We start from the raw sequence: 12,523 nt of genomic DNA, 5'->3' as shown, positions 1-12,523 counted from the left end.
ATAGCACAGAGGCAGACTGCAGTAAAGACTGCAATGTGGCGATGGTGACAGGCAGGCAAACTGGCCCTGATTTCCTGTGGAAAACACACCACACACAGCTTTTTTTTTTTTTTGGAAGCCTGAGTTCTCTGTAGCCTTGGGCAAAACCCTAAATTTTTAGCATCTTGGTTATGACATATGTCCAATATGAATTCTCTGTAACTGCAGGGCTGTAATGAAAATTAATTGAGATGCCATATGGCAATGGTTCTCAAAGTTTTAGCTTCATCTGGGATGTAGTCCATGCCAATGAATTTCTACCAAGTTCCCAGGTGCTAGTACCCAGGACACTTTGAGAACCCTTGTCACATGTGAAAGAATTGTTGCTGTTGTTAAGTGCCGTTGAGTGAATTCCGACCCGTAGTGACCCTGTATTGCATTTCCAAGGAGGAGCTGGTGAGCTTGAACCACTGACCTTGCAGTTCAAACGGCTTTGCAGTCTGACGCATTAGCCCACAGCACCACACCAGGATTCTGTGAAAGAATTATAGCAGTTCAAACCCACCACCTGCTCATTGGAAACCCTATACAGGGTCAGTATGAGTCGGAAGCAACTTGGTGGCACTTAACAACAATGACAAATTGTACATTAACCTGGTAATGTTAATCAATGGAACTAATCAGTTTCATAGGATGGTGACGCTTTGTCTTGCTTACGTTGGATGTGTCATCAAGAAAGACCCTTAGAAAAGAACATGATGTTTGGTAAAGTAGCAGGTCAGTGAGAACAAGGAAACCCTAAATGAGAGGGATTGACAAAACAGCTACAAGAATGAATTCAAATGTATCAAGGATTGTGAAGAGAGCGCGAGATTGGTAACACTTCATTCTGATAAATAAAATCACTATGAGCCAAGTCCACTCAAAAGCAGCTGACAACACTCAGTCACACATGGGTCCAAGGACACAGACAGCTATAAAACTGTGATTCAAGGAGGACCTTACTGAAAGTATGTTGCTGGTGTTGTTTTGTTAAGTTCCGTCCAGTCGGTTCCAACTCATAGCTGCCCTTATAGGGTTTCCAAGGAGTAGCTGGTGAGTTTAAACCACTAATACTGTGGTTCAAACCCACCTTGTGGTCTAGTGCTTTATCACACAGAGCCACACCAGCACTCCTTTTGAAAGTATAGCATATATATTCTAAGAATCCTAAAGTGGCAACTCAGAGATTCCTAGTTACTGGAAGAACCTTAAGAATCAGCTAGAACTCCTAATAGAGTAAGGGAAACCTCCTGCAAGATGGGGACTTGCACTTTTGCAGTGCTCCAAAATGGCAGGAATGGGCTTCCCCAAAAGCGGTGCTTTCGACAAAAAGAGCTATTCACTGGGAAGGGATGTGTACAACAGACTGACTGAGAGCTAAAGGAGTATTTTTGGAAGCTAAGGAAGTGGCGTCAGCAACCTCACAGAAAATTTGTACCCTATTTCCTTCCCTGAGCAAAATCAGGAGGTGGATGGAGTTTGGGCTTCCTTTACAGCCCTCCAGAGAGTCAACGTCTGGGGCCTTGCCAGGTACCAGTGCATATATACACAATACATGAGCAACAGTTCATCCAGTCCCATCCGAGGGAGATGGGGAGACAGGGCTGACAACGGGGACTGCTCCATTCCAACCCAAGAAATAGATACAGAGGGAAGAAAATGCAACTACGAGATGGGAAGCCTCGGGATTTTCCCAGTGCTCTTTGGCATTCACTTAATTCAACTTCTAGAGGACCTGGATTTAGAAGAAACTATGCTTCAGTGATTTCTAAATGTGTTGGGGAGCCCCAATTAGCCTTTAAGGGCTCAGCACTGCTGTCCGCTACCTTGGACACCAAGGGTATGAGGAGGCTTCAAAAGTTAGTGGGAAAATGGACTGCAACGGATTTATCTTGATAATAGGATTTTTCCATGAACTTTTTGAAACCCCCTTAGTGGTTATGAATGGAGCTGTTAGCCTCGGGGTCAGCAGTTGGAAACCACCAGCTGTACTGTGGGAGAAAGATGAGGCTTTCTGCTCCCTAAAGACGTACAGCCTCAGAAACCCTGTGCAGGGTCGCTATGAGTCAGAACCAACTCCACGGCACATCACAACAATAAGTTTGACTTGCTTTGCGTTATACTCATCTCTCCTAGCCTTCCCCCTCCCCCCCAGTGGCAAGTCACTTTCTTCTTTGGCTCCAGTTTTTTTTTGCCTGGCGTAGGTAGGGGTGGTGTGTGTGTGTATGTGGAAGACGGGGGTGGGTGGGAGGGGTGGGGGAATATGCAGCTTAGGAGAAGTGAAAACAGCTGCTTCTTGTCTCGATCTCATTTCACCCTCCATTTTGTGTTTTGAGAGGTTCCCAGGTGGTGCTGTAGGATAAGAGGTAGACTGCTAAGCATAAATTCCAGGGTTTGAGCCCATCAGATGCTCCGCGGGATAAAGGTGAGGCTTTCTGTTCCTGTAAAGATTTACAGCCTTGGAAATCTTACACAGGGTTGCTATGAGTCAGAACCAACTTGATGGCAGTGGGGTTGGGTTTTGTGTTTGGGGAGCCCTAGTAGTGGTTAGGAATCGGGCTGCTAATCTCCTGGTCAGCAGTTCCATGGGAGAAAGATGAGACTTTCTGCTCCCGTAAAGATTTACAGCTTCAGAAACCCTGTACAGCGTTGCTATGAGTCAGAACCGACTCCATGCCACTTAACCACAACAACAACAACAATAGTAGTTAAAGCACTCTACTATTAACCAAAAGGTTGGTGGCTCAAACCCACCAGCTGTTGTTCAGGATAAAGACACGGCAGTTTGCTCCCTTGGAAATTCTAAGAGGTATTTTCAGTCCTACAGGGCTAGTATGAATTAGAATCAACTTGATGATAACAGGTTTGGTTTGTTTTTTGTTTGTGTTCTGGGGTCTTCCTGGATCTATTTTATTAAGGAATTTAGGGGTTTAGAAGGACCCTGGTTGACTAAGCTACTAACCAATAGGTTGGTGGTTTGAAACCATTCAGAGGTACCTTGGAAGAAAGGCCTGGTGATTTGCCTCTGAATGCTCACAGCTATAAACACTCCATGGAGACACGGAGTGTCTATGTGATGCCCATTAAGTTGGATCAGACTCAAATGGAACTGCTTGCTTGGTGAAGACTTTAGAAGTGGCCAGTGAGAGAGCTGGTTTCTGAGGCTGTGTCTCATGATGATTCACTGCCCAGCCCTTGCCTTGACCTGGTGGTGATGAATGAACCCAAATCTTGTAAGGGTCCAAGAGTGGAAGGTATAGGGTGGGAGAGATGGGCAACACAGTACAGGAACCAGTGGGCAAATGACTAAAGGAGGCCCCACAGCTAGAAAGAGCAGATGCCCCCAGCACTGTCACATGGACAGCTATATGTCAGATTCAATTTGACAGCAACGGAGCTCTGGTAGCATAGTGGTTATGAATAGGGCTGCTAACCTCAGGGTCAGCAGTTTGAAACTACCAGCTGTTCTGTGGGAGAAAGATGAGGCTTTCAGCTCCCATAAACATTTACAGCCTCGGAAACCCTGTACAGGGTTGCTACGAGTCAAAACGGATACCATGGCACATAACAACAACAACAACATTCCTGGAGTCCTGGTGTGGCGCTGTGGGTTAATGCACCAGACTGCAAAGCCCTTTGAACCATAAGGTTGGCGGTTCAAGCTCACCAGCTGCTCCTTAGAAACCCTATACAGGATCACTATGGGTCAGAATCAACTCAACAGCACTCAACAACCAACAACATTCCTAGGTTCTTTGGAGATCTATCCTGCCTTAAGTTAGCTAGCTTTGGTGTCTAATCTGCTCTTTAAATATCTTAGAAGTGATCAGTTTAGGACACACCCCACACAGCTATGGCCTCATTAACATAACAAAGAAATCCCTCACAAACAGGATTATATCCACATGTATAACTCAAACCCATCAATTCCTACTCACTTGACTTCCCAGGACAGAAAAAAAACTGCCCATGGAGCTCTGGTAGCCTAGTGGTTACGAATCGGGCTGTGAACCGCAAGGTCAGCAGTTTGAAACTATCAGCTGCTCCATGGGAGAAAGACGAGGCTTTCTACTCCCGTAAAGATTTACAGCCTCGGAAACCCTGTTCAGGGTCGCTATGGGTCGGAACTGACTCGACGGCACTTAACAACAACATGGAGTTTCCAAGGTTGTAATCTTTGTGGAAGCAGACTGCTACATCTTTTCTCCCAGAGTGGCTGGGCGGCTTTGAGCCACCAACTTTTTGGTTTTCAGGTGAGTGCTCAGCCACTGTGCCACCAGGGGTCCATCCACAGGTATAAGGGTTAGGATTCTCACACATATTTTGTGGGGGGACACCATTAAATCTATCACAGTGTGTATTAGGGGTGGGGAACTTTCAAGGGTTTCTCTCTTTAGTTTATCCATGACAGCAACCAACACTGCTCTCAAAATGAGGAGACTCCATTTCTGGGAATTGTAGATCAGCTGACTCAAAGAACTCTCTTTCTCAGTGTAACATGGATGAAGCAGTTGTTCATTCATCTTCTTTCCTGTGTTCATTCTACCACCACTCACTGAATATGACACTGAAGACATGGTCCTTGGCTTCTAGGAGCTAACAGCCTAGTGCAGGAGAGAGATGTACCAGGAAAAACTAGGATGTTGCTAGTTGGCCCTGAACCACGATGACACCATGCACAATGGAATGGGCCATCCCTCTGATTGCTTGAAGCTGGGACTGTAGAGTTTTCATTGGCTGATTTTTGGAAGTAGTGTGCCAGGCCTTTCTTCATAGGTGGTATTTGCAACAAGCAAGTTTCCACTGACTAATGTGAGAAGGCTGCTCATGGGGGACACTGACTGGACATTGAACCCAAGTCTCCCTCATGGAAGGCAAGAATGCCACCACTATGCCTCCAGGTAGGAAGACTGGTGTCATGTGCAGTTGAGTGGATTCTGACCAGTTACAACCCAATAGGGCAGCAAAGAACTGCCCCATATGGATTCCTAGTCAGAAATATTTATACGAGCTGATTATCAAGTCTTTTCTTCCATAGAACCACTGGTGTGTTTGAACTTCCGATGTTATGGTTATCAGGCAAACACTTAAGCACTATGCCACCAGGGCTCCTTAGCAAGGCCATGTTGTTGTTGTTGTTATGTGCCGTGGAGTCGGATCTGACTCATAGAGACCCTGCACAGGGTTTCTGAGGCTGTAAATCTTTACAGGAGCAGAAAGCCTCATCTTTCTCCCACGGAACCGCTGGTAGTTTCAAACAGCCGACCTTGAGGTTCTCAGCCCGATTCGTAACTACTATCCTACCAGAGCTCTTCAGCAAGGCCATAGTGGTATATAAAATGCTACAATGTGACTTACTTACATTTGTGGACTTACTAAAAGGCAGAAAATGAGGCAAATATGTGTGTATGTACATGTGCAATTATATGAACATGTCAGGTCTCTAATGGTGTTCATACTCAACAGGACACTACGGCATGAAGAGCATTTAGACTCAAGCAAGAGAGAATGATCAGACCAGCTTCACTGTCTTGAGGCAGGCGGCAATTATGTAGAAACATCAGCATTGATAAACAATCACTGACCGGAATATTCATTGGAAAGACAAGCAATTTGATGCTTCATTGTGTTGCTAACAGAGATGGGGCAGGATTTAGGGATGGAGCAGCAATTATATAACACAACAGGACCTTTTGCAAAGCCTCTGTTCTGTTCTTGTCATTAGCTGAATTTCTCATTCTTCTACAAGGCCACCCACTCAGTCATACATCAGAGTCAAAGAATCCTTGAATTTAAGAGTTGGAAGAGAGACTGGCATTACAGAATGGTTGAGAGTGAATGTCCTATTGAACTAGACTACGTTTGCAGCCAAGCAAAAGGCTACATTCACAACTAAACGCCATTCACTGCACTTCAATCTAGGCCATGAGGTCTGTTCCATTGGATGTGTTCCCTCGAAGCTTTTAATTTCAGCCCCCAGTTCTAGTAGAGGCTAGCAGATGCAGCACACTTCTCTGAGGTCATCTGCATCCACTTTTTAAAGCTCTAAGATACTAGAACTTGTAACATGTAGAGGCCCAGGACGAAAAGATGGCCCATCCCTTGGACCAACCATCTGAGAAGGAAAGGGCATTCAGAATCATTGGGAACACTGCCATGCCAATGTTGTGAGCTTGCTTACCTCTGAAATGTTGATCCGGCCCTCCTGGAAGGAGCAGGTGGTGGGATCATGAGTACACAGGTTGCGATACTTGCACCAATGGCAGCGGAAGGCGCTGTTGACGCAGGACAGGCAGCTGCAAGGGGGACAACCGTAAGTGACAACAGGAAGAGAGCAGAGAGGGAAGGTAAGGGTGGGTCAGACCATCTAAGTGCCCTGAAGGAAGTCTGATGCCTTGTGTTTCAATCTGAGTCTCATAGTCTCACCCTTAGGAGGACACAGAATTGTGCATTCTCCTTCCAAGATGTCCACCGGGACCAGAACATTAGAAAGAAAATGAAACCAGAGTGGGAATAAAGAAACTTATAAAGTAGTGGTGTGCTGGCACTAGACTTCTAACAGTTCTTGAGAACCAATTAGTATGTTTTTAGGAATTTGGAAGCTGGTTAGGATCATGTTGAGGCTTGAAATTGGCTGAGTCCTAGTGGCACAGTGATCAAAGCACTTGGCTGCTAACCACAAGGTCAGTGGTTTGAAACCACCAGTTGCTCCAGAGAAGAAAAAAAATGTAGCAGTGTGTTTCCATTAAGATTTGCAGCCTTGGAAACCCTTTGGGCAGTTAGTTCTACTCTGCCCTGTAGGTTGCTGGGAATCAGAATCAATTCGTGGGCAGTGTCTTTTGAGGGGGGGTGGGGGAGGATAGAAATGGGGCAGATCCGATTCTGATCTTCCCTCTGCCAGTGCCACTGGGGCCAACCCTGAGCGAATCACTTCACCCTTTCAGTAGGATTTTCTCCATCTGTTGGAACAGGGCCAATAAAACATTCCTGTCTGCTTCACAGGACTGTTGACAGGAAAAGGCTTTGAGAAATTCAATGCTGAACTATTCCCAAGCACTTCACCAAGAAAACAAACACCTTGCCTTCAAGTCATACTCATAGTGACCCTATTTGACAGAGTAGCACTGTCTCATAGGGTTTTAAGGTTGGAGTCTGTATGGAAGCAGATTACCTATTACATTTTTCTTCCCTCAAGAGTGGCTGGTAGGTTTGAACCACTGACCTTTTGGTTATCAGTCTAATGCTTACCCAATCTGCCATTAGTGACTGCTCCTTCAAGTGCTCAAGTTACCTGTTGGCATTTGAGTATCAAGGACTGTTTCATATCACCTGTGAACTGGGCTTTGTGATAAGACCATTACAGGGTAACTATCATCTGAGTCTCCAAGGAGCCCAAGCATGGAGCAGTAAGGTACAGGTGTGGCATCTGCTTTCTTGCCAGGGTGTGCACCTCTCTCTCTTCAGTTTCCCCTGCACACTATGAGTATTATTTTGCTCCTCGGTATGCCTACCATCAGGCGAGTTTAATTAAGATGGGGTTGGTCCTCCTTTTCCTTGACAGCTCCTCAGTTTAGCCTTTCACAATTAGGCCCGGGCTACAATCTGGCGCCACCTAGTGGGGTTCCAACTACATGTGGATGAATGGGATCGTGGATCCTCGTTGGCCGGATCCAAGAGTCATTGGTTAATAAGCCATAGTGTATTAGGTGCACCAGCCTATCTAAACTTAATTTTTCCCATAGTGGTCATTTTTATCCCCTTTTTGGTATGCCCAAAGTTATTTAACAAAGTCTGAGGTTGGTGCTGGTGGTGTGCTGTGTAGTCGGCTCCGAGACATAGCAACCCTGTATAGGGTTTCTGAGGCTGTAAATCTTTATGGGAGCATAGAGCCTCATCTTTCTCCCATAGAACCACTCCACTGGTAGTTTTGAACTGCTGGCCATGAGGTTAGCAACCCATACTCCCAGATCACAATGGTTCTTGCTTTAATTGATCAAATATGATCTTGCAAGTAAATGGAGTCCCTGCGTGGTGCAAATGGTTAACAAGCTCAGTTGTTAATTGAAAGGTTAGAGGCCTGAATCTACCCAGAGATGCCTTAGAAGAAGGCCTGGTGATATACTTTCAAAAACACTAACCACTGAAAACCTTGTGGAGTTATAATATAACACACAGGGGTTACCGTGAGTTGTAATTGACTTGACAGCAATTGACTAGCAAGTAAACAATGAAAATGAGCCTCAAACCAGGAGTTGGAGGCTCTGGAACTTGCTTTTCTAGTGGTTAATTTTGTGACTTCAGTTGCAGCAGGGTTCTTCTATGGGCCTCAGTTTCCCATACCAAAGGAAGAAGACCGGACTCAATTCCATGACTTTTAAGGACACAAGGCAGTAGAGAAGAGTGGGGTACTTAACTATAAAATGGAATCTCTGCTGTCAAGGAGACCGTCTTTCTTTCTTTTAAAACTTGCTGACTGTGACAGCATCTCTGTTTCCATAGTAATACATCACCAAAAGTGGTGACATCACATCGAATTTCCATGGAAACGAAGATGCTCTCACCAACAACGGATGCTACCACTACTGTATCGGGAGTCTGAGAGGAGAGTGGGAGGGTCTCTCTCCAAGATGCTTGTTGTTGTTGTTAGGTGCCATCGAGTCGGTACCGACTCATCGCGACCTTACGCACAGCAGAAGGAAACACTGCCTGATCCTGGGCCAGCCTCACTACTGTTGAAACGCTTGAGCCCATCAATGCTGCCACTTGGCCAATCCATCTCGCTGGGGGTCTTCCTTTTTGTCTCTGACCCTCCACCTTACCAAACATGACATCCTTCTCCAGCGACTGGTCCCTCCTGACGATATGTCCAAAGTATGAGGGACAACGTTTGACCATCTTGATCTCCAAGGAGCACTCTGGCTGTACTTCTTCCAAAACAGATCTATTGGTTGTTTTGGCAGCCCAGGGCACTTTCAATATTCTCCTCTAACACCATACTCAGAAGCATCAATTCTTCTACGGTCTTCCTTATTCACTGTCCAGCTTTTGCATGCATATGAGGTTATTGAAAATACCATGACTTGGGTCAGGCACACCTTAGTTTGATGCTTGCATTCCCCTAAAATAGGGTTGGCCGGGATTTGAATGCAGTGGTTAGTGAGCATCTGAGCTCAAAGCACTTACTACACTGCCTGGGTTCTTGCCAGCACATTTTCCCACTTACACTGTATTTCTCAGCACATCTTTTCACTTATCCCACCAAGGACAATTGCAGAGACATTAGAACTACGGCAGGAAGACCAAAGAGGAGGGGCTTGTCTGTTTTAAAAGCTACAGATTTCAATTAGGGCTTAGCTGCAAAGAGATCCCCTCCCCTTCTTGATCCCTGAACTCATCATACCCTGGACCCTGTGGACTGATGCCCTAGAGCTTTTCCTTATTACATCAACACCAAGTGGTTCTTGTCCTGGGCCACGGGAAAGATGAGTCCTTGGAATAGTCTCAATTTCTGCTCCCTCTGGCATGGAGCTATTGTTTGGCTTCTCCCCTTGTGAATGTCCAGGGACACTGGTTCCATGACCTTTATGTGGCCCCACTGTAGAGATCTATGTTTTCTCCTTTAAAGCAAATGTTGCAAGAGGTCCCAGATTCTGTGGATGAAGTCTCTGTTTCTCTTTTGGAAACGAACAGCAGAGAAGAAGCACTGATGCTCTTTCTCTTCTACTCCTGGCCCTGCTTCTGACTTAAGGAAGGCCCCGTTGTAAGCTCTACACTTCCAGAAGGTCTCATAGCTTGTTGGCATCAACTGGTAAAAGCATTCAGCTGCTGGAGATCGCTGGTGGTCAGCAGGGCTGGACCCAAGACTCTCCGGAGTAGTTTGGTCTGGCTTCAACCTTCTCTTTAAAAAGTTGAGGATGGATTTGAAGATGTGGCTAAAGTCTCCTCTCTCATTCCCCAGCCCAGGCCCTTATATTGTGTGATGAGAGAGGCTAGTCTCCTCATACCCTAACTTTTCCTTTGTGTGTAACTGTGTGCACAGCTGACTCCTACATCTCTGAGTCTCCCCTTCATCTGGTCATGAGTGATGTGCCCAAACTCCACTCACTGCCAATCTCAGAGGCCTTCAAAACCACCATCAGTTGGCCTAACATGGAGGACTTTTCTTAGGGTCGCTGGACCATGACCTTTTTTTTCCCTTTCAAGTTCTCTTTTACTGTCTTGGCTTGAAAGTTGGGGGTAGGGTGTAAGAGAGTGTGGGTGGCCCAGGGAACCTGGATGAAATCAGAGGCTGTGGAGATCAAATGCTATCAGTTTAACCTCATAATGATTAAGGAGTGCTTACTGTCTTCCAGAAAATGTGTCTGGCCCCACAGGGAGACCATGAGGTGAATAAGACTTGGTTCCTATATGGAAGGAGTGTGCAACTGAGGGAAACTGCCACCCACACCCAGACTCAGGGTGAGACTCTTTCTGATCAATGCTTACAGTTGGTGGGCACTGCAGTTGTAGAACTTGAACTCAGTGCTGACAAAAATCTTCCCTGTCTCCTTGGATCTCAGCTGCAACTCTAGCCCGAACCAGTCTGAAAAAGATAAAGGAGGTGACATCCTGGGGACCCAGTGGATAACCTGGGTGTAAATTGCTAAGCCACTCCAGGGCTCTTGAGGGGCCCGGTGCTAGATGGGACTGCGGGAATCCGTCTTTCTCTTCCCAAAAGAATCCCTTGGGTTCTAATGATTACCACCTGCCAATCACTCAGACCCAGTCAACCCCTAGAAAATAACAAATCAGACTCCACAGATCCACTAGCCTTCTTAGACAGGTAGGCTCAGTTACTGAAAGACCTTCAGAAATATTAGGTCAGAACCACCCCAAGTCTCCAATGGTCAGAATCCACTGGCAAGTGAAGTGACAGTCATTTCCAGAAGAGAAGAGAGGTCTGGCAAGACTTCACCCCCCATGCAGGTGAGGGCTCCTGCTTCCGGAATTTATAAACCCTTATTAGTGTCTTAAGGAGCTCTGGTAGCGTAGTGGTTACAAATCAGGTTGCTAACCTCCAGGCCAGCAGTTCGAAACTACCAGCTGTTCCGTAGAGAAAGATGAGGTTTTCTGCTCCTGTAAAGATTTACAGCCTCGGAAACGCTGTACAGGATCACTATGAGTCGGAACCGACTCCACGGCACATAACAATAACATTAGTGTTTTAAGTAAGAAAAGCTCAGCTGGGCAACTTCTGAACCTGCTATTTGTGACCCCCATCCCATGTCCTCGCCTCTTGGGGTATGGAGAAGTAGTAAGAAGACTTCCACAGTAGACACTTCTTACCTTGATCCAGGGGGATGACAGGGATATCCTTGGACCCAGGTGAGATGCAGATGACCTGGCTCCCAGACACCTGTCCTTCTACCTCAGTCAGGTTCCCAAAAGCACAGGAGACTCCTGAAGACAGGTCAGGAGCATCATTCACAAACAGGTTGAGCTGTGGAAGGAGAAAAGAGGCTCAGGAGGCTGGGGTTCCAGCCCTAGCCCTGCCATTACCGGCTTACTCACTAACCTCCCCTGACTTCATATGTTACACACACACACACACACACACACACACACACACACACACAGAGTCATGCCAGTCTAGGTAGTCTTCTGACTTTGACACACCACAATCACAGTGGGACGGGTTAGGGACATGCACCATTATCACTGTCAGCTGCCATCAAGCCAACTCCAACTCACAGCAAGCCCATGAGTGTCCGAGTAGAACTGTGCTCCCTATGGTTTTCAATGGCTAATTGTTCAGACGTAGATTGCCAGGTCTTTCTTCCAAGGTGCCTCTGGGTAGAGTCAAACCTCCAAACTTTTGCTTAGCAGCCAAGCATGTTAACCATTTGCACCACCAGCAACTCCAGGTGGATGCAGGACCAATGCTATTTATCTATTTTTCTGGTAGAAAGGTACCAAAATTCATCTCAGACCCTTGCTGCTTCTGTGATGCATATAAAATTGAACTGCAAGTCTCTGCTCAAATCTGAAAGCGAGCCAAGGGCTGAGCCCTTCACATACAAGGCCTTTGCCTTGGCTCATGGGAGGATCCATTTCATCAGTCTCGTGGTTTACTAGGCATTTGCCAGGTTGGTGGAAGGGTCAGCTCCCACCCTCGCGTTCAATCAGAGTTGCCTGCCAAGTTGGTGGGTTTCTTCTCTGTCCCTTTGGTGTTCTTTTTTAACTACCTTGCAGCTTTCCCCTGAGAGAAAAAGTAGGTTCAGGAGTGGCTGAGGGGATAAGAGAAAGGCTGAGAAGTGGAGAACAAGGATTCCAACACATGGGTTCCAAGGAGCTAGGAGAGTGGTGTCTATCCTTTCAAGTTTGAAGACCCTCCTTTTAATGTGAAAAACATCAGAGACACAATGAATGACTGTTGATTGAGAGAATGCCCACTGGCAAAAGGCTACTCCAAATTCACAGCAGTTTTAAATGGATTTGTACACATAACACAGACCTGTTTTGT

General features: G+C 46.2%; 1 protein-coding gene across 2 annotated transcripts in view; it reads right to left on the bottom strand.

Moving 5' to 3' along the window:
* PLXNA2 (plexin A2) overlaps positions 1 to 12,523 on the bottom strand; it is a 298,684-nt gene that overhangs the window by 87,750 nt on the left and 198,411 nt on the right. For both annotated transcript variants that reach the window (XM_006834051.1, XM_006834052.1), the window contains 3 exons: positions 11,347 to 11,500; positions 10,507 to 10,603; positions 6,203 to 6,317 (listed from right to left, as the gene is read on the bottom strand). In XM_006834051.1, coding sequence (XP_006834114.1) covers positions 6,203 to 6,317; positions 10,507 to 10,603; positions 11,347 to 11,500 — 366 coding nt within the window. The remainder of the gene's footprint in view (positions 1 to 6,202; positions 6,318 to 10,506; positions 10,604 to 11,346; positions 11,501 to 12,523) is intronic.

This window comes from Chrysochloris asiatica, unplaced genomic scaffold, assembly GCF_000296735.1.
Source record: "Chrysochloris asiatica unplaced genomic scaffold, ChrAsi1.0 scaffold00009, whole genome shotgun sequence".
In the NCBI taxonomy this organism is placed as follows: domain Eukaryota; kingdom Metazoa; phylum Chordata; class Mammalia; order Afrosoricida; family Chrysochloridae; genus Chrysochloris; species Chrysochloris asiatica.
This window is presented reverse-complemented; position numbering and strand designations above follow the sequence as displayed.